Source organism: Pristiophorus japonicus, chromosome 10 (assembly GCF_044704955.1).
Source record: "Pristiophorus japonicus isolate sPriJap1 chromosome 10, sPriJap1.hap1, whole genome shotgun sequence".
In the NCBI taxonomy this organism is placed as follows: domain Eukaryota; kingdom Metazoa; phylum Chordata; class Chondrichthyes; family Pristiophoridae; genus Pristiophorus; species Pristiophorus japonicus.
The window spans coordinates 136,667,638-136,690,543 of NC_091986.1; the positions used below are offsets into that span (position 1 = coordinate 136,667,638).

The window sequence follows — 22,906 nt, forward strand, 5'->3', positions numbered from 1 at the left end:
AAGTGGATAACCTCACATTTATCCACATTATACTGCATCTGCCGTGCATTTGCCCACTCACCTAACCTGTCTAAGTCACCCTGCAGCCTCTTAGCCTCCTCCTCACAGCTCACACCGCCACCCAGTTTAGTGTCATCTGCAAACTTGGAGATATTACACTCAATTCCTTCATCTAAATCATTAATGTATATTGTAAAGAGCTGGGGTCCCAGCACTGAGCCCTGCAGCACTCCAAGAGTCACTGTCTGCCATTCTGAAAAGGACCCATTTATCCCGACTCTCTGCTTCCTGTTTGCCAACCAGTTCTCTATCCACATCAGTACATTACCCCCAATACCATGTGTTTTGATTTTTCACACCAATCTCTTGTGTGGGACCTTGTCAAAAGCCTTTTGAAAGTCTAAATACACCACATCCACTGGTTCTCCCTTGTCCACTCTACTAGTTACATCCTCAAAAAATTCCAGAAGATTTGTCAAGCAAGATTTCCCTTTCATAAATCCATGCTGACTTGGACCAATCCTGTCACTGCTTTCCAGATACGCTGCTATTTCATCCTTAATAATTGATTCCAACATTTTCCCCACTACTGATGTCAGGCTAACTGGTCTATAATTACACGTTTTATCTCTCCTCCCTTTTTAAAAAGTGGTATTACATTAGCTACCCTCCAGCCCAATTGGAACTGATCCAGAGTCGATAGACTGTTGGAAAATGATCGCCAATGCATCCACTATTTCTAGGGCCACTTCCTTAAGTACTCTGGGATGCAGACTATCAGGCCCCGGGGATTTATCGGCCTTCAATCCCATCAATTTCCCTAACACAATTTCCCGCCTAATAAGGATATCCTTCAGTTCCTCCTTCTCACTAGACGCTCGGTCCCCTAGTACTTCTGGAAGGTTATTTGTGTCTTCCTTCGTGAAGACAGAACCAAAGTATTTGTTCAGTTGGTCTGCCATTTCTTTGTTCCCCATTATAAATTTGCCTGAATTCGACTGCAAGGAACCTACGTTTGTCTTTACTAATCTTTTTCTCTTCACATATCTATAAAAGCTTTTGCAGTCAGTTTTTATGTTCCCGGCAAGCTTCCTCTCGTACTCTATTTTCCCCCTCTTAATTGAACCCTTTGTCCTCCTCTGCTGAACTTAAATTGGTGATAGAGAACCTAAAAAATAAAATGAAGAAAAATTATTAATTTTCTTTTTGTTTATTTTTCCTAGGCCATGAAGTGCACTTTGGAAATTGTGATGCGGCTAACGATATGCTGGAACTTGTAATGAAGACAATTCATATCAAGATGTCCTTGCACTCCATTATGTTCACTTGCAAAGGATTTTCATTACCTAAGAATCTGGCCTATCTTCAAACTCTTCAATCCTTGTAAACATGTAAATTATAATAGAGCTCATTTTTAACTAAGTAGTGAATGAACGGCACATACTCCATGACAATGGGGTGTAATAGCACTCTTTTAGGGAGCTGTGGCCCTGAGCTTTTGAATGCAACAAGTCTAACCGTGAATTCAGGCAAGACAATTCTTCCCATCATTATAAGGATATTAGTAGCAGTCGTTATGATGTCAATGATAGCAATTGGTTTCCTTGGCAATACAATTGTGTGCTTAATTGTGTACCAGAAGCCTGCAATGCGCTCAGCAATGAACCTGCTCTTAGCAACCCTTGCATTTTCTGACATCATGCTGTCTTTGATGTGCATGCCTTTTACTACAGTCACCATCATAACAGTTGAGTGGATCTTTGGAAGTTATTTTTGCCGGATATCAGCTATGCTTTACTGGTTTTTTGTCCTGGAAGGTGTGGCAATACTTTTGATAATCAGCGTTGACCGCTATTTAATCATTGTTCAGCGGCAAGACAAACTAAATCCTCATCGTGCCAAAATAATGATTGTCATTTCATGGGCAGTTTCCTTTTGTATTTCATTTCCATCAGTGATTGGTTGGACTGCGGTGGAAGTACCTACTCGGGCACCCCAGTGCGTTCTGGGATACACAGAGACTGGGGCTGACCGCATTTATGCAGTGTTCTTGCTGGTTACTATTTTTTTTGTTCCTTTCAGTGTGATGCTGTATTCTTACCTCTGCATTCTGAACACAGTACGAAGGAATGCTGTGCGGATCCACAACCATGCAGACAACCTCTGCTTGAGCCAAGTGAGCAAGCTAGGATTAATGGGCTTGCAGCGCCCTCATCAAATAAACGTTGATATGAGCTTTAAAACCCGAGCTTTCACGACTATTTTAATCCTCTTCATTGGCTTTTCTTTTTGCTGGTTACCGTATACAGTGTATAGTCTACTCTCTGTTTTCAGTGAGAACTTTTATCGCAGTCAGTCCTTCTATACTGTCAGCATCTGGGTCTTGTGGCTCACTTACCTGAAATCAGTCTTCAATCCTATCATCTACTGCTGGCGTATTAAGAAATTCCGTGAGTCCTGTATGGAATTCATGCCAAAAACATTCAGAATTCTACCAAAGCTGCCTGGCAGGACGAGACGGAGAATCCGGCCCAGTACAATTTATGTTTGTAGTGAACATCAGTCAGCTGTATAAATTAAAACCTTCGTTCAAAATGCCTTTACAAACTCCTGTAAAATAGAACATTTTAGTATGATGTGCACTTGCCATTCAGTGTATGAAACTGACCTGCTTCCATAAGGACTGGTTGCTGCCACAATGATATTTGTAAATATTGCTGACTTGTTTGTTACTGCCCACAATGGATGTGTTGATGGTAAAATGATTCTTATGGTTCTTATTTTAGTGTTTCAATTACCATAATGGAGGAGCATTGATGGCATTCTCTGCACTTTAATGAAATAAACTGGGGTTTCTACTATGTAGCTCTAATTTAAATGGCATAAAATTTGCCGCCTGGGTGTAAAACTAGTATTGCGGATCAGCCAGCCGTTCTAGAAACCACATGGTTTTAATTTCCATCAACATTGTAATGAAAATCGGGTGGTTTCTATAACAGGCAGCCAATCCGCACTGCTTGTAATAATTTTAACAATTAAAAGCAAGGGTAGAAAAATAGCCTGTAGACTAGATATGGATCAATATATTCGAGCACACATTAGTTGTTCCATTTTTGATTTCCATTCTGATTACTTGGACATAAATCTTGCAAGCTAACAGTATTATTTATTATTTAATTATATTGCTGTGGGAAATACAACAATATAATGATATCAAGGTGTTCACAATTTGTGCCTGTTGATTTTAAGTCCAATTTCGCTCATAAAATGTAGTCCTTGTATATCTTAATATTCCAAAAATCTTCTACAGATGTTGCCAGTACCATGATGTCTAAAAGTTCAAATTCCATTTTATTGAAGTTACGCTGGGATGGCACCAACTGGTGCCCACCAGCATTGACCCCAAGGGACTTTGCAGAATTATTGGGAGGGCAGCTAACTGCCATGAGACAACTAGATACAAGCACGTTGGATGAATTTCCTATGCCCACTGCTGCCAGAAACACAAAGTGCTCACCTGCCCTGGTAGGTGGAGGATGCCCAGATTCCCCCAACCTCAGTCATGGTCCCCCACAGTCCCCGATAAGGGAACGATCAGTCCTTAATTTTTGAGAAATCTTCTATGGGGACCCAGGGCATTTGTTGGTCCAGGACTCCACCGGTGGGACCCAGTGTGCCTTTATGGCCTCAACTCACTCTGTATACCAGCCTCCACTGATACACTAGGTCCCAGTGCTACCTGAGGAATGAAAACTCCAATTGTAAGGAGACCCCATGCCTGGATCTGCCCTTTGGCTTGTCAGGATCAGATAGACGTTCTGCCCCTTACAAAACATTCACAAATTTCTTGGAAACAGCAAAGACCAAGCACAACTGAGTATTCGCCATTTTTCCTGGGGGTTTTATCCGAGGAATTTCAAAACCTGATATGAGAATTTGATTGTGTCAAACATTATTTCAAATCAACTCACTCTTATTTAACTAGCCTGGAAAAAGATGTTTCAGGCAATTTTGTTCTGGGGTCAATGCTTACATTTAAGTCCCAAAATTGCAATGTGAACTTTCAGGGCTGGCCTCACTAAAAATTGAGAAGCTGGCCCCACAGTTTGTAATAGGCTTCCAGCATGTGGACAAGTGAGGCAGACAGCTACTCACCCTTAAAGGGGAATGCAACTTTGTGTATTTGAAGCTGCAATGGAGCCAGGGGACAATGTGTGGAAAACTTCCCCTGTTCAGGTAGATGGATTGTAGGTGCTCTTGCAGGAGATGCAAAGAAGGAGGTTAAGATTCATTGAAACAGAAGGCTACCTCCCAATGGGCACAACTTTACCCAACCCCTTTTTTCGGCGCACTTACCTTAAGTGTACCGACTTTATGCACTGGATACAGTGCCAGAAAAAAGGGGCCCCATCCTGACCGCTCTTCCGAGTCTCCGGAGTCCCTGTATGGCGTGCTTTCAGGGAGGTGCCATGCAAAGTATCTAAACACACTTTCTCCTTTTCTATTATATTGTAGAAAATGCAAAATGAAGGGTGCAATGTTTTTAGACCACACACAAAGACATTGTACTGTGACACAAAACATGAAAAAAGAGAGTGCTCCATACCTACATTACCATGAGAACCTACATGCACGCTGCCTTGGTTTCATTCACACTAGGAGGAATGTGCAGTGGCCACAGGGATGATTGGCTGGGTGACTGCCAATTTCTAGAATCTGGATGACCCGAGTACACTTTCTGGAAAAGGCTACTCACAACCACCATGAGCAATTGTACACAGACAGTAGACCACCACAACTGACGCAATTTCAGGAGATGGCCACAAACCCTAAATCCATGGAGGAATAGAGAAAGGAATGTTTGGAGGTAGAATGCATCTTCCTAGCAAGTATCCTTTTCTTGCTCTCATTGTGACCTTTGCTCACTCTTTCAGTAGCATGGAAGCATACACTGCATAACAGTAATATGGCACACATTATATTGGTATCTTATCTCTGTTACATCCTGGTACCAAAATAACACTTTTTTTCCTTCCTGTAGGCTTTTCTCAAAATGAAACAGAATCAGCTGGTGGCAGCCAGGAACAGAGCACCTCACAGCATGTTGCACCACATACACCATCTGCAGCAAGCACCATCACAGTTCCAAGCACCCCACAGCATTTAAATAGTGAGTTTAAGGAAGATGTATCAGATAAAATACTGATCACAAGTAAGGAGGGGTAAGTGGAAGTGACAACAGAGAAACAGCAAACAACTACCCAAGCATCCAGTCTGATGCCTTGCATATGCATGTGACGAATGCATTGGTATCCTACTGGACTATCAGTGATCAGGCAGGCACCCACAACCACTTCAGCAGACAATAAATGGATGATCACAAACCTATTATGACAGTCTTTGGTGCAATGCCGAACAGCCTGCAAGGGGTGTTGGTGAATATACAGGAATGTACCTCTGACCCTCTGAAGCAATGTGTAGAAGATATTCACAAACGTAGTGCGCTGTGTGGTTACTTGACAGGATCGCAGATACTTCGCAGGCATCTGCAGGGAAGCTAAAGGGACAAATGCTGACAGAGGTTCTTTCACAAATGCTGTGACTCACGCAGTGGAGATCTTGGGCTCTCACTGTTCTGTCCTGACTTGACCGATTTGGAGTTTGGTTTGAAAGAGACATGGGGTGGGAGAGAGGAACAGTGAAGCTGCTTTCTGTCAGGGCAATTGCATATCCGCCAAAGCACAATGGTAGACAGTAAAAACATATATAAATATCAGCTAATAAATTTTGAGCACTTTATTTCTCTTTAGTGCAGACTGCTTCTCTTTGCAAGTGCCATATTAAGGTTACAGCTGATAAGATGGTGTAAGGTACTAATTAAACTACAGTAGATGGAAATGTACAGCTTGTATAGTGTTCTATTCATCTGCATTACTTGTAAAAGGATCTGGACATTACTGAAACAGTTAGCAAAGAATACCTGTGTATTGATCTTCCAGGCTGTAACTCTGCTCTTATTTCCTTCTCTCCTACTCTATCAAAGACCACTTTATCCTGTCGACACCTCTTTGTGCAGCAAAGCTATGCAACATGCAGCAGATGGTGTTTATATTGGCCACCTCTTTTTTTCAAAAATATACTTTATTCATATAACATTTTCACAATACTTTGGAAAATAGTTCAGTACCTTACAGTCAGCAATTCCATACAATTTGTTTGGATACTGACAGCAGTTCCATACAATGCATTAATGTGCATTTCATTTCAAGGTACAGTTTAGTACTATCCATAAATCACGTTACATGTAGTACTGTGTAAATAAGGGTATTGGGCTTTAGAGAAGTGCACACCTGAGTGTTCTAAACTGCAGACACTTTGCTTGAACAATAGTGTACTCCCTACAAATTCTCACTGAGGCATGTGTTTCACTGTAGTTACATGTCACTGTTGATCAGGGGTTTCTCCGTGGGATAGCAGAGGATTTCCCTGGTCTTCCAGTAGCCATCTAATATGAGCCTTCATCTAATGCTGATATTGTTGCCTGCCTCATAATGAAGGCATTATGGGTGTTGCCTGAATAATAAGCACTGACTTGTATTATGTTTCTGTGGTCAGATATCACCTGCATATTAATTGAATGAAAACCCTTTCTGTTCATGTCAGAAGTATGTTTATTTTCAATCTTACTTTTCTAAAAAAATACTTGGAAAAAGTAAACCAAAAATGCAAAAACAGCATTGTAAAAGGTTGTATTGCTATAAACATTTGCTAATGCAGTTCGGAGTGTTTAAACTAATATGGCAGGGGGATGGGAACCTATGCAGCAAGACAGGGCGAAGTAATATGGAGTCAGAAACAGATGGTAGAAAGGGAAAAAGCAATAGTGGAAGGCCGAGTAAACAAAGGCAAGAAACAAGGGCCACACTACATCATAATTCTAAAAGGACAAGGGGTATCCTTAATAAGGTGGATGAATTAACTGTGCAAATAGATGTTAACAGATATGATGTGATTGGAATTAGAGACGTGGCTCCAGGATAATCAGGGCTGGGAACTCAACATCCAAGGGTATGCAACATTCAGGAAGGATAGAATAAAAGGAAAAGGAGATGGGGTAGCATTGCTGGTTAAAGAGGAGATTAATGCAATAATTAGGAAAGACATTAGCTTGGATGATGTGGAATCGATATGGGTAGAGCTGCAGAACATCAAAGGGCAAAAAACACTAGTGGGAGTTGTGTACAGACCTCCAAACAGTAGTAGTGATGTTGGGGAGGGCATCAAACAGGAAATTAGGGGTGCATGCAATAAAGGCGCAGCAGTTACCATGGGTGACTTTAATATGCATATAGATTGGGCTAACCAAACTGGAAGGTGGAGGAGGATTTCCTGGAGTGCATAAGGGATGGTTTTCTAGATCAATATGTCGAGGAACCAACTAGGGGGGAGGCCATCTTAGACTGGGTGTTTTGTAATGAGAGAGGATTAATTAGCAATCTCGTTGTGCGAGGCCCTTGGGTAAGAGTGACCATAATATGGTGGAATTCTACATTAGGATGGAGAATGAAACAGTTAATTCAGAGACCATGGTCCAGAACTTAAAGAAGGGTAACTTTGAAGGTATGAGGTGTGAATTGACTAGGATAGAATGGCGAATGACACTTAAGGGATTGACAGTGGATGGGCAATGGCAGACATTTAGAGACCGCATGGATGAACTACAACAATTGTACATCCCTGTCTGGCGTAAAAATAAAAAAGGGAAGGTGGCTCAACCGTGGCTATCAAGGGAAATCAGGGATAGTATTAAAGCCAAGGAAGTGGCATACAAATTGGCCAGAAATAGCAGCGAACCCGGGGACTGGGAGAATTTAGAACACAGCAGAGGAGGACAAAGGGTTTGATTAGGGCAGGGAAAATTGAGTACGAGAGGAAGCTTGCAGGGAACATTAAGACGGACTACAAAAGCTTCTATAGATATGTAAAGAGAAAAAGGTTAGTAAAGACAAACGTATGTCCCCTGCAGTCAGAATCAGGGGAAGTCATAACGGGGAACAAAGAAATGGCAGACCAATTGAACAAGTACTTTGCTTCGGTATTCACTAAGGAGGACACAAACAACTTTCCAGATATAAAAGGGGTCAGAGGGTCTAATAAGAAGGAGGAACTGAGGGAAATCCTTATTAGTCGGGAAATTCTGTTGGGGAAATTGATGGGATTGAAGGCCGATAAATCCCCAGGGCCTGATGGTCTGCATCCCAGAGTACTTAAGGAGGTGGCCTTGGAAATAGCGGATGCATTGACAGTCATTTTCCAACATTCCATAGACTCTGGATCAGTTCCTATGGAGTGGAGGGTAGCCAATGTAACCCCACTTTTTAAAAAAGGAGGGAGAGAGAAAACAGGGAATTATAGACCAGTCAGCCTGACATCAGTAGTGGGTAAAATGATGGAATCAATTATTAAGGATGTCATAGCAGTGCATTTGGAAAGAGGTGACATGATCAGTCCAAGTCAATATGGATTTGTGAAAGGGAAATCATGCTTGACAAATCTTCTGGAATTTTTTGAGGTTGTTTCCAGTAGAGTGGACAAGGGAGAACCAGTTGATGTGGTGTATTTGGACTTTCAGAAGGCTTTCGACAAGGTCCCACATAAGAGATTATTGTGCAAAGTTAAAGCACATGGGATTGGGGGTAGTGTGCTGACATGGATTGCGAACTGGTTGGCAGACAGGAAGCAAAGAGTAAGAGTAAATGAGTACTTTTCAGAATGGCAGGCAATGACTAGTGGGGCACCGCAAGATTCTGTGCTGGGGCCCCAGCTGTTTACATTGTACATTAATGATTTAGACGAGGGGATTAAATGTAGTATCTCCAAATTTGTGGATGACACTAAATTGGGTGGCAGAGTGAGCTGCGAGGAGGATGCTATGAGGCTGCAAAGTGACTTGGATAGATTAGGTGACTGGGCAAATGCATGGCAGATGAAATATAATGTGGATAAATGTGAGGTTATCCACTTTGGTGGTAAAAACAGAGAGACGGACTATTATCTGAATGGTGACAGATTAGGAAAAAGGGAGGTGCAACGAGACCTGGGTGTCATGGTACATCATTAATTGAAGGTTGGCATGCAGGTACAGTAGGCGGTTAAGAAAGCAAATGGCATGTTGACCTTCATAGCGAGGGGATTTGAGTACAGGGGCAGGGAGGTGTTACTACAGTTGTACAGGGCCTTGGTGAGGCCACACCTGGAGTATTGTGTACAGTTTTGGTCTCCTAACTTGAGGAAGGACATTCTTGCTATTGAGGGAGTGCAGCGAAGGTTCACCAGCATGATTCCCGGGATGGCTGGACTGACATATCAAGAAAGACTGGATCAACTGGGTTTGTATTCACTGGAGTTCAGAAGAATGAGAGGGGATCTCATAGAAACGTCTAAAATTCTGATGGGTTTAGATGCAGGAAGAATGTTCCCAATGTTGGGGAAGTCCAGAACCAGGGGTCACAGGCTAAGGATAAGGGGTAAGCCATTTAGGACCGAGATGAGGAGAAACTTCTTCACCCAGAGAGTGGTGAACCTGTGGAATTCTCTACCACAGAAAGTCGTTGAGGCCATTTCACTAAATATATTCAAAAAGGAGTTCGATGTAGTCCTTACTCCTAGGGAGATCAAGGGGTATGGTGAGAAAGCAGGAATGGGGTACTGAAGTTGCACGTTCAGCCATGAACTCATTGAATGGCGGTGCAGGCTCGAAGGGCTGAATGGCCTACTCCTGCACCTATTTTCTATATTTCTAAAGACTGCTTTAAAACCTTAAAACCCATTATTTTGACCAAGCTTTCAGTCATCTAATTTCTCCCACTGTGGCACAGTGTCCATTTCTTTTTTTTTGCTCTTGTGCCTTGCGACATTTTTCTATATTGAAGTTGTCATTGTTGTTGCCCTGTTCTGTTTTAATTAGTACTTTGCTGATCCTGCATGTTATAATTTAATTGAAAACTAAAAAAATTTTAATATTGTGAAATCCACTTGAATATAAGTGATTGGAACCTTTAAACATGTTGGGTAGATTAGCATCCGTACAGATATTATCAAAAAGGATCTGTTCACATCCCATACACTAAACCACTATAATGTTTATAATGAATAGGTATAGTGCAATAAGCCTGGTGTGACTTTAAATGTTGTACAGGGAAAAGTAAAGGAACCTTACACATTACAGTCCAATTATTTAACAGCCTATCCTGATGGTAACATGGCATCATTTTGTTCCTATTTAGACATAGTCAGGTCAATAAAGCAACTTTTAACTGCAATATTGGCAAATGTTTATTTCAAATATGGCTCGTGGCTTTTAGCAGGGGTACAGTATGGTAGTGGTTATGTTACTGGGCCAATAATCTCACCATGGCAGTTTGAGAAATTGAATTCAGTTTTTAAAAAAATATAACAATCCAGAAATAAAAACCTAGAAGCAGTAAAGCCATTGGATTGTTTCATTCACATCCTGAGAATGAGAAAAGACAGTGAAAAGATAAAAGTATTATTTTATAAAGACCGAGCAGCTGCTCAATGTTTATTCGATATTAAGTGACTTAAGAGCAATTTTTACATCATTATTTTTGGTTAAATAACATTGTTGCTATTAAACATGTTTTACTAACTGAGTTATAGTATAATGCGGATATAGATTTATCTGAACTATTTTATGTGTAAACAATTTGCAGTGCTGTGTTTTTGGTTCCAGTGGAGGTCTCAATCCCTGAAGAAAAGATGCTGACAGCTTGTGCAACTCCCTCTCCTCCTATTCTGTGATACTGTTGTGGTTGCCTTAAGGGGGTACATTTTTGTCTTCACCTCCTGGGCAGTAATTTGACGGAGCAGATTGATGGCCCATTATAGGTGTCGTATGAATTTCATTCCATTGAAGTCAATGGAATGAAAATTGAGCAGGCTCTACAATGGGCAGGCAATCTGCTGCGCCAGATTGTGAAGACAAAAATTTTCTCCCACGGTATTCTGAAAACATTACAAGATTTTAATTTTCATAAGTTAAAAATGTAAGTGAAGAGCAGAAAATCAAAAGTCTAAAAGAAGCACCATGTGGGTCTTTCAGTACCTTAATTTTATTTCACTCAGCCAGTATTTTCCTTTAATTATCCATGGAAATAATTATTGTAAGTCTATCAAGTAACTTTCAGAGAATGCTTCATGTAGCAGATATGAGACAAATTCACTTTTAACCAGGTCCCTTAACAACCCAATAAACATGGAATGTTCTAATAGAGTGTAAGTCAAGACAGTGTGAAAAGAGCATTCTATATTATCTACTTTTTCAACCCTGCCATCATTTTATTAGATATGGGCCAAAATTTGCTGGCAAAATAACTGCAAGTTTAATGTGCATGCTGTTATTAGTGTGTAAACTGTCCGGCAATTTGTGGTGAGGAAGAGATACCCAGTGAGTTGCTATTCGTTACTCATTCCTGGACAATTTGTGCCTCATGAAAACGGAAGCTCACCGTCAACCTCCCCATGTGTTTCAAAAAATTGCTGCATTTGCACATTCATTACCAATTAAACTTGCCTCACAAAGTTAGGGCTGGTACAAGTACCCTAATGACTAGATTTATTTTCCTGCAATGCCACTCCACTTCTCTGGCCCAGAAAGGGAACAATTGACATGGTGGAGTCTCAGTACCGCAAGTAATAAATTGTTCTTGGAGACTTTTTAAATTTTAGTTATTTCTTACTATTCCTTTTCATTTGTCCCTCCTAATCCAATCTTTGTTTCCCTCTCTCTACTTCTCTTTCTGTATCTGATTTGACTCGAATTCACTATTTCCATCTCAGTTGTTTCTCTGTTTCTTTCCCAATCCTTAAATCTCATTGCTTAATGATATACATTGTTAGTCATGTCATTAACCCTGTTGATCTCACCACGCTGTTATCTGCTCGTACCTCCAGCAATTTGTGTTGCAAAATTTTTTGAGCTGAAGTGTGAGAGAAAAAGTCCAACTAGCAGGGCATGCCACGAAATGCCTTACTCCAGAAAACTCTGTGCCAATATATAAAAAATGATTGGATGTCAGTTGTGCTGGAATGATCTGTGCATGATATAAATTAAACTATCTGAATGTGTTGTAACAATGGAGCATTACACTGCTTTTAATTGTTTTTTTTCCAAATGTTGTGAAGTGTTCTTTTTGCTATTATGATTTTCTCTTTTTTGTATTCATTTTTTTAACTCTTCTGTTTGCTTCCTATGTCCAAAAAATATGGTAGATCAGAAATGATGACAGGAAAATGCATATGCAAGGCTTAATTTTTCAAAATCACATTTCAAGGGGAGTTGTTGGGGTTTTGTGCATCATCTGGAAGGGGTGGAAGTGAAGACTCCTGCGGTACTGCTGGAGAAAATGGCTGTCAATTTTCTCTCTTCAATAACTTAGATTTATAGCATACTTTTAACATAGAAAAATGTCTCAAGGTACTTCAGTGGCCAAAGGAAAAAAAATGAGTGGCCAAAGGAAAAAAATTGGTGCCAAGTCAAAGAAGGACATGTTACAAGAACATGACCAAAAGCTTGATCGAAGATGTAGGTTTGAAGGAAAGCCTGCCATGTAGAAATACAAGTTATTTTTGATGTTGAGTTGGTAAAGCAGTACTGTATTTGTATCCAGCGTGGCTGCAGAATTGCACACTACAGGAATGATTGAGCAGCTAGAACAGCATGGGAGCAGGAACTCAACCCATCGTCAATTGGGAAATAGCAGAGGAATAGTGGCTGAATGTGGGAGCAGTGCTTCAGGGAAAGAAATGTGGCAGCACAGGGAATTGAAGCCAAATCCTTTGGACCTGGAGTGATGATGCACAAAATTAAACCATGGCCTCAGAGAATGGAAGTGTGTGTCTGAAAGAAGAGCTACATCTCAGGCAATTGATATGGCAGCCCATGGGTAGACAAGCAGATGCTGAAGCCAAGGAACCATCAAGACAGAACAGATGCAGCCCCAAGTAATTTAATGGCTTCTGATTTGGTTTTAATTTGGAAATATTTATCAACAAAAGGAGAATCTTTTTGGTCTCTCTCAAAGGAATACATTGGAAATGGATTAATATGGAAAATACTTAAAAATAACAGGATATGTTTGCTCAAGTGGCAATGTTTTTTTAATGCAGTTCATAGATTAGAAACTATAGAATAGCATTTTATAATGGAGTTATTTGTACCACATTGTTACATATTAAATTATTTTTCCCAATGGAATACTTCAATGCTGAAACAGGCAGTGTAATACAGATTTTGGTTACACTGCAATTTCTATTGTTTTAAGTTCTTCTTGTACTAATAAAGGGATAGACAGAAATCAGTGGCTTTACAGTGCTGTAAAGTTCTAACCAGATCAATACTGCAGGAGTTGCTACAACTAAGGCCATACCTCCATGCTTATGAAGAATACAAGACTTGCTGGAGCTGCATTGCAACATTCTGTAGCAGTGAGGATGAAATGTATCCCAGACTATTGAGAAGAAAGAGGAAATACCATCATTTTCCAATCCTCTGGCTACAGGTGTGGTGCCAGAGGACTGGAAGACTGCTAACATTGTAATGTTTAAAAAGGGAGAAAGGAATAGACCGAGTAATTACAGGCCTGTCAGCCTAACCTTGGTGGTTGGAAAATTATTGGAAAAAATTCTGACGGATTAACCAAGGACAGTCAGCATGGATATTTTAAAGGAAAGTTGTATCTGACTAGCTTGATTTAATCTTTTGAGGAGGTAGCAAGGAGGGTCGATGAGGGTAGTGCGTTTGATATGATCTATATGGATTTTAGCAAGGCTTTTGATAAGGTCCTATATGGCAGACTGGTCACAAAAGTAAAAGACCATGGGATCCAAGGCAAAGTGGTAAGTTGGATCCAAAATTGGTCCAGAGGCAGGAAGCAAAGGGTAATGGTCAGTGGATGTTTTTGTGACTGGAAGGCAGTTTCCAGTGGGGTCGCTTGCTTTTTGTGGTATACATCAATGATTTGGACTTTAACATAGAGGATATGATGAAGAAGTTTGCAGATGATACAAAAATTGGCCGTGTGGTTGATAATGAAGCAAGCTGTAGATTGCAGGAAGATATCAATGAACTGGTCAGGTGGGCAGAACATTGGCAAATGGAATTCGATCCAGAGAAGTGTGAGGTAATGCATTTGGGGAGATCTAACAAGGAAAGGGAATACACATTAAATGGTAGGACACTGTGTAGACGAACAAAGGGACCTTGGAGTGCATGTCCACAGATCTCAGTGGCAGGACAGGTAGATAAGGTGGTTAAGAAGGCATACGGGATAACTGTCTTTATAGTCAAGGCATAAAATACAAGAGCAGGGAAGTTATGCTTAAAATGTATAAAATACTAGTTAGGCCACAGCTAGAGTACTGCGTGCAGTTCTGGTCACCACATGACAGGAAAGATGTGATTGCACCAGAGAAGGTACAGAGGAGATTTACGAGGATGGTGCCTGGACTGGAGAATTTTAGCTATGAGGAAAGATTGGATAGGCGGGGGTTGTTTTCTTTGGAACAGAGTAGCCTGAGGGGAGACCTAATTGAGATATATAAAATTATGAGGGGCCTAGCTAGAGTGGATAGGAAGGACCTGTTTCCTTAGCCGTGGGATCAATAACCAGGGGGCATAGATTTAAAGTAAGTAGTAGAAGGTTTAGAGGGAATTTGAGAAGATATTTTTTCACCCAGAGGGTGGTGGGGGTCTGGAACTCACTGCCTGAAAGGGTGGTATCGGCAGAAACACTCATAGCATTTAAAGAGTACTTGGATATGCACTTGAAGTGCCGAACCCTACAAGGCTATGGACCCAAGAGCTGGAAAGTTGGATTAGACTGGATAGCTCTTTGTTGGCAGGCACGGACACGATGGGCTGAATGGCCTCCTGTGTTGTGAATTTCTATGATTCAGTGCAAAAAGTTTGCACATTATATGCATCCTAGGGTTTTGTACATAATTTCTGCTTGTAGCACTCATTCCCATGTTTTAAATTTAGTGGGCATTATAAGGAGCCTTGCTATATTCATGTCGAACAAAGCAGTGCATCCAACTGCAGAAAATCCTAACAATTCAAATATTCATTCAGTCAGCTACTAATTCTGTCCAGTATCTTACTCCTTTTTGCTATACAGATATTGTGTTGCCAAATTTGTCTCCTTTCTAATTTTAGGAAGTCTAAACAAGTCATATCTGTAGATTAAAAATCAGAATAGGTGAACATGCTCTCCATAATTCTGCTATTTTAATTCAGGAAATTCATGACAAAATGAGTACAATGCATAAGATAATTGTCATGTGATACAACAGTGAGACTGCTCGAATCACTGACATAGGACCGATCCTTGCAGGATCGATCAACAATTGGTGTAATGAAAGTTTCTAATTAAATGTGCACCATGTACACGTGAGATGGGAGAGGAAAAACAGTAGATCCTGTTTTAGACCCCCAATATAACCAATATGAGCAGAGCTAGCCCTATTGGTCTTTCACGTTGTGACAGCTCCACCTGGCTATTTAGCATTTTATGCAAAATGGCACATGGCATTTGTGCCCAATGTGACCCTGCCAACATCATATTGCTGGTAATTGTGTTGCCACTCCAGGCAGTTTTGTTTAATGCTGGGACAGGGATTCTGAATTTGAATTTGCAAAAACTATTACTTTACTTGCAGAGTCAAACAAGCACAAAATTGAGTTCTGGAGAGGGGTTTTCTGTGCCAGTATGCCTGTGGGGAAACATGTCTGTGCACCATCAATTTCATCCCATTCATAGTGAATGCATGCTGCATCTAGTAGCTTAGTTTAGAACTGGCAAAATTGACTGCCAACAGAGTGGTAAGTGACAGGCAGCTGTCTGAAGCCCATGACCATCTCAAGTCGGGTGTCTTCAGGCTATCTAGCAAGAATACATTTAATTATTTTGTTGTACCTTGAAGATCTAAATATAATAGTTGATATATATAATTGTGTCTCAAAAGGTTCATCAAATCAGAGTGGACATCTGCTGTGAAAGTTATCTGCAAATGAGGCAATGTGCAAGATAACCAACCACAAGACAATGCCAAATTCATTCATTTATCAGAATTATGAATTTGTGTCTATGAATTTGAACAGGAATTGTTTTGTTAGTATTTAGGAAACGGTTCCAAGTGTACTAAACGTTATGTATATTTTTATTATTCACCTAAGGAAGTTATGTTTTTATCTTGCATTGATGGGATTAAAAAATTTATTTGAGATATGTTTGAATCAATTTTAAAACACCGAAAGACATCATGTGTCCTTTTTTTAATACTGTGCCTGTGACTTCAATAAGAAACTGAATAAAACAGTTACCTTCTGTTGAAAGCTTTATTGATCATAGAACTCAATCAATTCTACAGTTAAAGGGATACTTCCTAAACTTCACATGGCACTGTATTATGGCCAGATATATTTTTTTCAATGAGTTTTATTTTATTCTTGAAATGCAAATGCCATATTTATTGTCTGCCATTAGTTACCTTGAGCAAATGGGCTGCAATTTTCATGGTGATGATGTTCATGATTGCTATATTGACCCAGTGATGACTGGAGCCATAGTGCATCATTGATGGTGGGGGAGGGGGAAAGATTTTGAGCACCAATCAAGTGAACTGCTCTGTTGTGGATGATGTTGACCTCATGTGTTACTACTTTTCTGGATGGGTCCAGCTGTAAGTATTCCAGCACACTCCTGTTTTGAGCCTTGTAGAGGTTTTGAGAAGTCATGGGTGAACCATTCATTGCCAAATATCCACCTTCTGCCCTGTTCTTGTGGCCAGTTTTGATGTGGCAGGTCCGGATAAGCTTTTGGGCAATGGTAATTCCCCCAAGATGTTGGGTAGTCAGCAATGCTGATGCTGTCGAAGGTTTGGGGAGAAGGCTGGGCTTCTTCATTTTCAAGATGGTTATTACCTGCTACATATATGGCACAATTGCTACCTGCTGCTCATTAGCCCAGGCCTGGATGTTATCCAACTCCTGCTGTAGGCAGGCATAGGTCACTTCATTATCGGAGATGTGAATGGAGCCGAACCCTATGGAAGCAACAGCCCCACTCTTGACCGAGGGAAGGAAGGTAATTTCTCCTTTTTTGGGAGAAGACACATTCAGCACTCTAGCCAAAATCTTGGCGACTAGTCTTTAGCGTGTCTAGTGCAATTAACTGCTTAATGTCATGTGGAGTGAACCAAATTAGTTAAATACTGGTGTTTATGACAGAAGTGCTCAAGTACAATTTTCCACTTGGCCCTTTTGACAGATGCATGTAAACACACCAAGCTGATGTCTTGCACTCATGTAAACTTTGAGTGCAAACATAAATGGTTCCAGGGATGAGGGACTTCAGTTACATGGATAGACGAGAGAAGCTGGGGTTGTTCTCCTTAAAGCAGAGAAGGTTGAGATATTTGATAGAGGTGTTCAACATCATGATGGGTCTAGACAGAAACTATTACCATTGGCTGAAGGGTCAAGAACCAGAGGACACAGATTTAAGGTGATTGGCAGAAGAACCAAAGGCGATAAGAGGAAAAACTTTTTTAGGCAGCAAGTGGTTAGAATCTGGAATGCACTGCCTGAAAGGGTGGTGGAGGCAGATTCAATAATGGCTTTCAAAAGGGAATTGGGTAAGTACCTGAAGGAAACAACTGGGAAACAGGTAAAGGGCAGGCGAGTAGGACTAGCATGAGAGATAGCATGGGCTCAACAGGCCAAATGGCCTCCTTCTGTGCTGTAACCATTCTATGATTCTATGTTGGGCTCCACCATGATGGAGCCTTCTCCTACAGTTAATCACCTGGTTATCATCATTCTGAATTTAATATTGGTTGTGGGATCATTTACCATTTATTGAATCCTTGGCTTTATAAATCGAGGGATAGAATAACACTGGTTGGGCTCCAGCTGGCGTATTGTGTCCAATTCTGTGCTGTACACGTTAGGAAGGATGTCAATTACTTAGAGAGGCTGCAGAGATTATTTACTAGAATGGTATCAGGGATGAGGGACATCAGTTATGTGGAGATGTTAGAGAGGCTTGGATTGTTCTCTTTAGAGAAGAGAAGACTAAAGGGAGATTTAATATTGGTGTTCAAAATTTTGAGGGGTTATGATCAAGTACAGAAAGAACCAGAGGGTAGATGAGTTTTTTTTTAAATAAACAGTGAGATATGATGATCTGGAATGCACTGCATGAAAGGATGGTGGAAGCAGATTCAATAATAACTTTCAAAAGGGAATTGGATAAATACTAAAAGAGAAAAAAATGCTGGGCCATAGGTAAAGAGCAAGGGAGTGGGACTAAATGGATAGCTCTCAAAGAGCCAGCACAGGCAGGATGATTTGAATGGCAGCCTTTTGTGCTGTATCATTCTATGATGCTCTATTTCCATCTATAGCCTGCTGTTTTGACCTTTAGTATGCAGATAGCCCAGTGGAGTAGCTTCACCAGGTTGGTATCTTATACTGCAAACACTACCCACAGTATCATGGTTAGCAAACTGTCAAGTGTATTTACCGCCCCCCCTCTCCCCCTCCTTCCTTCTCAGCTCAGTAGGTAAATGCAGCCAATGTTAATTTGTGCTCATTGTTCAGCAGTACTATCTACTTTTATGATGTGGACTCTCATCCATTTTTAAACTGAGCTAAACTTGCCTAAATTCCATTCAATAGAGAAAGAATCTCCTTTAGTACCTATCAACATTGTAAATTTAATATGAAGGTTTCTTATGTTCACTAATTCTACTGAAGTGTAAAAGCACTTAAAGTACAAGTTCACTAGAAATAGCAACCAGCACAAATCTTCCTACTATATTTACAATGTTACCAACGCATAGTAACTAGAGGGCTATTCATCAGGTTTGACTAAGAACTTAGGTCAGAGTTCAAAGGACAATAATCTTAACTCCGTTTCCACCCTGTATCACACTATTCTGTTACTGAATCTAATTTAAATATTGTTGGGGAGCTCCACCCTGTATCACACTTTAATCCACTATCTGTTACCTAATCTAACCAAAATGTTGCTGAGGAACTCATTATATCTATATAAAGTGGAACTAAAAAAAATGGATTTCTATAAGAGTGGTTAGAGTAAAAAAAATGCTGTAAAAGGTGGTAGGGTTGATATTCTGAAAGGATGAGATTAATGGGCTGAAGAGCCTTCTCTAGCTGAACATAACTTGTGTTGTCGTCGTATCGGGTTGCTACACCTTTCTTTGCCACTGTTCCACGCAGACTCTGGCTTGAGTTGAATTCCTTCAGACCTTTAGGCCTGCATGGCTCTGGTAGTAGAGGGGGCATTCTAGGAGATGCTGCATTGTTTGAGATGCCTCCCCACAGTCACAGTTGGTGATATCAGTTTGGCTGTATGTCCACTTCTGCACGAGGGCTCTGCAGCAGCCGACACCAGTCCGGAGGTGATTGAGACACAGCCAAGTAGACCAAGTCTCACCAGCTCCTGTTGGAAGAGAATCCTCTGGATCAAAAGACAGCTTGTGTGGCTTTGTCTGCAGATCCTTTGACCAAGCATCTAATTTACAGCTGTGGAGATTACAATCCAAGGGCTGGGCAACATGCAAGAAACTGCTGTTGGACTTGAGCCTCTTAGTTGCTGGCTCATGTTGAAAAAGTGGATGACAGGTATCACTTGTCTGCTTTGACCTTTCTACTCTTGATGAAATTCGCCTTATGAAAGATGGGCAATACCAGCAAGCAGGAATATATCATCCACCTTTGTAGGTTTCAGGCAGCCAGAAATAGCTCTGCAGGCTGCGTTGAGGACTGGGATCCATCTTCTTGGCATGCAAGGAGCGTTCCCAGACTGGACAGGCATATTCAGCTGCTGAATAACACATGGCAAGGGCAATAGTTTGTAAAGTCCTTGGATTAGTTCCCCATATACAGTCAGTCCCATTCCCCCGTTCTATCCCCGTAGCCCTGCAAGTTTATTTCCCTCAAGTGCCCATCTAATTTTCTTTTGAAATCATTGATTGTCTCCACTTCCACCACCTTTGTTGGCAGAGAGTGCCAGGTCATTACCACTCGCTGCATAAAAAAGTTCCTCCTCACATCCCCGCTGTATCTCTTGCCCAAAACCTTAAATCTGTGTCCCCAAGTCCTTGTACCATCAAGCTAGTGGGAACAGCTCTCTCTGGCTACCTTATCCAAACCCATCATACTCTGGTACACCTCTATCAAATCTCCCCTTAACCTCCTTTACTCCAAGGAGAACAACCCCAGCTTCCCCAACCTAACCTTGTAGCTAAAATTCCTCATCCCTGGAAACATTCTGGTAAATCTCATCTGCACCCTCTCAAAGTCATTCACATCCTTCCTAAAGTGTGATGACTAGAATTGGATGCAATACTCTACTTGTGGCCTAACAAGAACTTTATAAAAGGTTCAGCATAACGTCTGCTTTTATACTCAATACCTCTATTTATGAAGCCCAAGATCCCATATGATTTGTTAACTACTCTCTCTATGTCCTGCCACCTTCAAAGATCTATGCACCTGAACCCCCAGTTCCCTCTGTCCCTGCACACTCTTTAGAACTGTGCTATGAAGTCTATATTGCCTCTTCCTATCCCTTCTGCCAAAATGCATCACCTCACACTTCTCTGTTAAATTCCATCTGCCACTTATCTGCCCATTCTACTAGCCTATCTATGTCCTGTTGCAGTCGATTGGTGGTATCCTTACTGTTTGCCACACCTCCAAGTTAGGTAGCATCAGCAAATTTTGGAATTTTACTCTGTATTCAAATATCCAAGTCATTTATATATATCAAAAAAAGCAGTGGTCCTTGGAGAACACCACAGTCGACCATCCTCCAGTCTGGAAAAACAACCATTTATCACGACTTGCTGTTTTCTGTCCTTGCTCCAATTTCTTATCCAAGCTGACACTGACCCTCAATTTTGTTAACCAGCCTTTTATGTGGTACTTTGTCAAACGCTTTCTTAAAATCCATATAGACAACATCCACTGTATTCCCTTCAACAACCTTCATTGTTACTTCATCAAAAAATTAAATTAGATTAGTCAAACACGATCTGCCCTTCACAAATCTGTGTTGGCTCTCCTTAATTAACTTAAACCTCTCCAATGGCACAAAATTCCACATTGCCTTTTTTTGGCACTATTTCTGATTAACAGCCGTTTTTAAAATCTGAAATAGCACCAAAAAATAAAGTCCAAAGTTTCGCCAAAATTGTTGTAGATTTTGCTGCAGCGCAGAAAGACCTTTGGTTCTTAGGGTGGAGCTAATTTTTAGCGTGGAAAAAAGTGCATGGACAAAAAAAACTTCCGTTTTCCACATGACAAGTGTGCCATTTCTAAAGAGCTTTTGAGCAGATCTGTGAGTACCTGAAATCGGAGCTGCAAAACGAAAACGAGGAAACGCATTCGATTTTGGCTCGATATCTGTGGGCAGGAACATTGGCGGGGCCCAGGTACAGTGGAGGAGCGGCGAGAGATTGGGGCGGAGGAGCGGCGAGAGATCGGGGCGGAGGAGCGGCGAATGTTTTTGTGGCGGATGAGCAGTGAGAGATTGTGGTGGAGGTGCGGCAAAAGAGGAGCCCAGAAGAGCTGAAGGCCCGGGGCAGTATGGGCCAGCCCACACTGCGATGTGTGCACACTAGGTCTATGCAGCAGAGCAGGTCTCCAGTCGTCCTGGTTAACCCTTGCCACTGGATAAAGGCCTAGCTCTGTCAAGCCCGTGTGGTGGCTAATGTGCAACAGTCACCACGTGTCAAAAAAATCCACGCAGAGGCATCTTCCACCCCTTCAATCGAAGTTCAGGACTGGAATATTGGGTCCTTCATTGAAATATCTGTGAATGCATGTGAAGCAAGTCATCCTCGTTCGAGGGACCGCCTATGAAGAAGAAAAACATAGGAATCCATTAAAACCAAAAAGGAGATAGAGAGCTCTTATCCTAAAAAATGGAGTGTGAATCTGAAAGAAGGGCCAAGAAATATCGTGAGGATGACAATGAGGCCCTGGTAGATGCCATTGAAAGGAGATGGCAGCAAATTGGCAACAAGGGTCCCGGCAAGCGGAAACCCACAGTAATGAATAAAGCTTGGGACCGTGTTGCAGAGGAGTTTTTGGCAGTGGCACCCATCCAGAGGGACGGCAAGCAGTGCCGCAAGAAGTGGTAGGACCTTGGCCAAGTAGTTAGTGTAAATAATATTTTTATGTATGCATTGGAATTACTAGAATTGTAAAATGTGACTGTGGTACATCACGACAGCAGAAGGCTCTTTTAAAAAGTTGTATTTTCATCTTTGCAGAAGTTATTATTACACAACAATTGTGAGTGGACCAAAAGTGGCAGAGGTGTGCCAAAGATACACCTACTAACACCCTTAAAAATGAGGGTCACTGGTATGATTGGTGCTAGCTCCAGATGATCGACCACTCTTGCACAAGCTGGGCCCAGGTTGCAGAGAGTGGGTAAGTCCTGAAAATTCCAAAGTCTTGGTTGGCTAAATCTTAAGTACTGTGTGGGCTACGCTTCGGTTTAAATGGGATGTACTCTCCGCTGGCTACGCTTCATGCAATGTGCTATCATTCATCGTGGTCCTTGAAATGAGCCTGCGTTATGTGAGCCTACTCATGTCATCCTGCCCCCTCCCCTGCTGCTAACCATTTGTCTGGTCAGTTATATTTTGCAGATGTTGCACTCGCATCCATTAATGAAGGATAACCCTCCACCGCGGCACCACAACCAGAAGTGGATGATGAGCATGACAGCCTTGTCCATATTCCAGATCATCCACAGCACGATGAGGGGGAACAGGAAGACGCCAG

General features: G+C 41.3%; 1 protein-coding gene across 1 annotated transcript; it reads left to right on the forward strand.

Annotated features, from left to right (window-relative positions):
- Positions 1-1,453: 1,453 nt before the first annotated feature.
- On the forward strand, positions 1,454-2,575 carry gpr45 (G protein-coupled receptor 45). The gene has a single exon (XM_070891496.1). The coding sequence runs from the start codon at positions 1,454-1,456 to the stop codon at positions 2,573-2,575; it is 1,122 nt and encodes a 373-aa protein (XP_070747597.1).
- Positions 2,576-22,906: the final 20,331 nt, after the last annotated feature.

Bases quoted from the DNA above. Each gene is read 5' to 3' on its own strand.
- gpr45 (XM_070891496.1), top strand. From the start codon at position 1,454: ATGGGGTGTAATAGCACTCTTTTAGGGAGCTGTGGCCCTGAGCTTTTG.